Here is a 1656-nt window from a genome sequence, read left to right as displayed (position 1 = left end):
ATTTCATATCTACATACATACATCTATGGAGAAACAACCTTCGGACGGGCAACAATATCTGCGCAATCCAAATTTGGCTGAGCAAATAAGTTCTAACAAATACCTCTTACCTTGGGTTGAAATCCCTGAATAGTGACTGCAAATTCATGACTTCTGGAGGTTTTGTTTGTGGCTACCGAACGAATAGGCTATAAACACAATGGCCTCTAGTAATCAGTTATGAAAGTAGGCTCGAATTTAGAGGTTGCATATTTTCCTTTTTCGATTTCGTTCAACACACTATTTACTTTTCTTCTAAACAGGAAGAAATACTTTCAAGTATCGCAAAATGACACAATTGTATTAAACTGGGGTCAAATTTTGTAAAACTTTTTCAAGCAAAAAGAGGACAAGAATTACAATATTTACGTATGTCAAATAAAAAGAGAATAGGAAAAGTGATGAAACCAAGGCTTGCCATTATTCCAATTTAAATAAAACCGAGCGTAGTGGTCGGTGTTATGCAGACAACCTTTGGTTTGGGAAATTAAATGGCGGCTGCGTAGTTTGCTCAGAGCTGGTTATATCAGTTAAATACATTTTCATCTTTGGATCAACGTTCTTTACGAATATTAAAATTAGTTAAACTGTGTGCTGGTAACTCTGTTTGTCCATCGATTGTTATCTGCAATAGCTCACCACGCACGTGGTGGAAATTCACCCAACTGTCAATATTAAATGTCAATGCGTTTTTTTCGTTCTTTTCATCGGAAAATTTGTGAGCTTTCCCATTTTTGTTTCAAAATTCTGGGGAGACTTCGATAAAACCTGTATAAAAAGGATTTTAAATTGTGACGAGAAAGTTTATAAATTGTAACGCGTGTGTGTGTTAGTAAGAATGGGGAATGTTTTGGCCGCATCGTCTAGCTCTAGCTCATCGCTAGACGCTGCCAAATTGGGATTGCCGGAACTATCAAGTCCGTCGCGGAACCCTTCGTCGTCCCCAGTGACGGGACTGGCGGGTCCCGGCGTTAGTGAAGCAGAATTAAAGGAACAAAAGCTTGAAAACCCCGGCACTGTTGAAGAACTGCATAAAAAATGTAAAGGTAAGAACATACAGAAGGAGAATCCACCGCTCTGAGCCCACCAAAAGTGATGACATAACCCAAACGCATGTGAAAGAATGGCGTTTTAATTCTGTTGGTGGTGGTGGCGGTGGTTAAAGTAACAGCGCAAAGTCGCTGCTTACTATTTGACATTGTGTAAACAATGATTCAAACCCATTTGCGAATATTTAAAATTACACGACTTATGAATGATTTGCATTTCTTTTATTACTTTCATAGACATTCAGGCAATGACCTTTGAAGGTGCGAAAGTTATGCTAAATAAGGGGTTAAGTAATCATTTCCAAGTCTCCCATACGCTGAACCTCTGTAGTACACAGCCTAGCGGGTATCGCTTTGGAGCTACTTATGTAGGAACAAAACAGTTTGGCCCTTCGGAGGCTTTTCCCGTATTGCTGGGGGACATTGATCCCTCCGGAAATTTAAATGCCAACATTATACACCAATTTACCCCTCGTGTCCGTTGCAAATTCGCCTCGCAAGTAAGTAGCATCTTTGGTTTAACAATTATACATATAAAAGTAAAAACTTGCTTATTCAGATTCAAGAT

The 1656-nt window shown here is 39.1% G+C and overlaps 1 protein-coding gene across 1 annotated transcript; it reads left to right on the top strand.

The window, feature by feature from the left end:
- Positions 1-724: 724 nt before the first annotated feature.
- On the top strand, positions 725-1650 carry LOC118732676 (mitochondrial import receptor subunit TOM40 homolog 1-like; the record flags this gene model as incomplete). The annotated part of the gene is made up of 2 exons (XM_036461805.1): positions 725-1085; positions 1326-1650. Coding segments are annotated over exons 1-2 (533 nt in total), but the record flags the coding sequence as incomplete, so codon positions are not given.
- Positions 1651-1656: the final 6 nt, after the last annotated feature.

This window comes from Rhagoletis pomonella, unplaced genomic scaffold (assembly GCF_013731165.1).
Source record: "Rhagoletis pomonella isolate Grant_MI unplaced genomic scaffold, Rhpom_1.0 Rhpom_scaffold_24831, whole genome shotgun sequence".
In the NCBI taxonomy this organism is placed as follows: Eukaryota; Metazoa; Arthropoda; class Insecta; order Diptera; family Tephritidae; genus Rhagoletis; species Rhagoletis pomonella.
The sequence above is the reverse complement of the archived record's forward strand: the minus strand, read 5'-3'. Positions and strand labels throughout refer to the sequence as shown.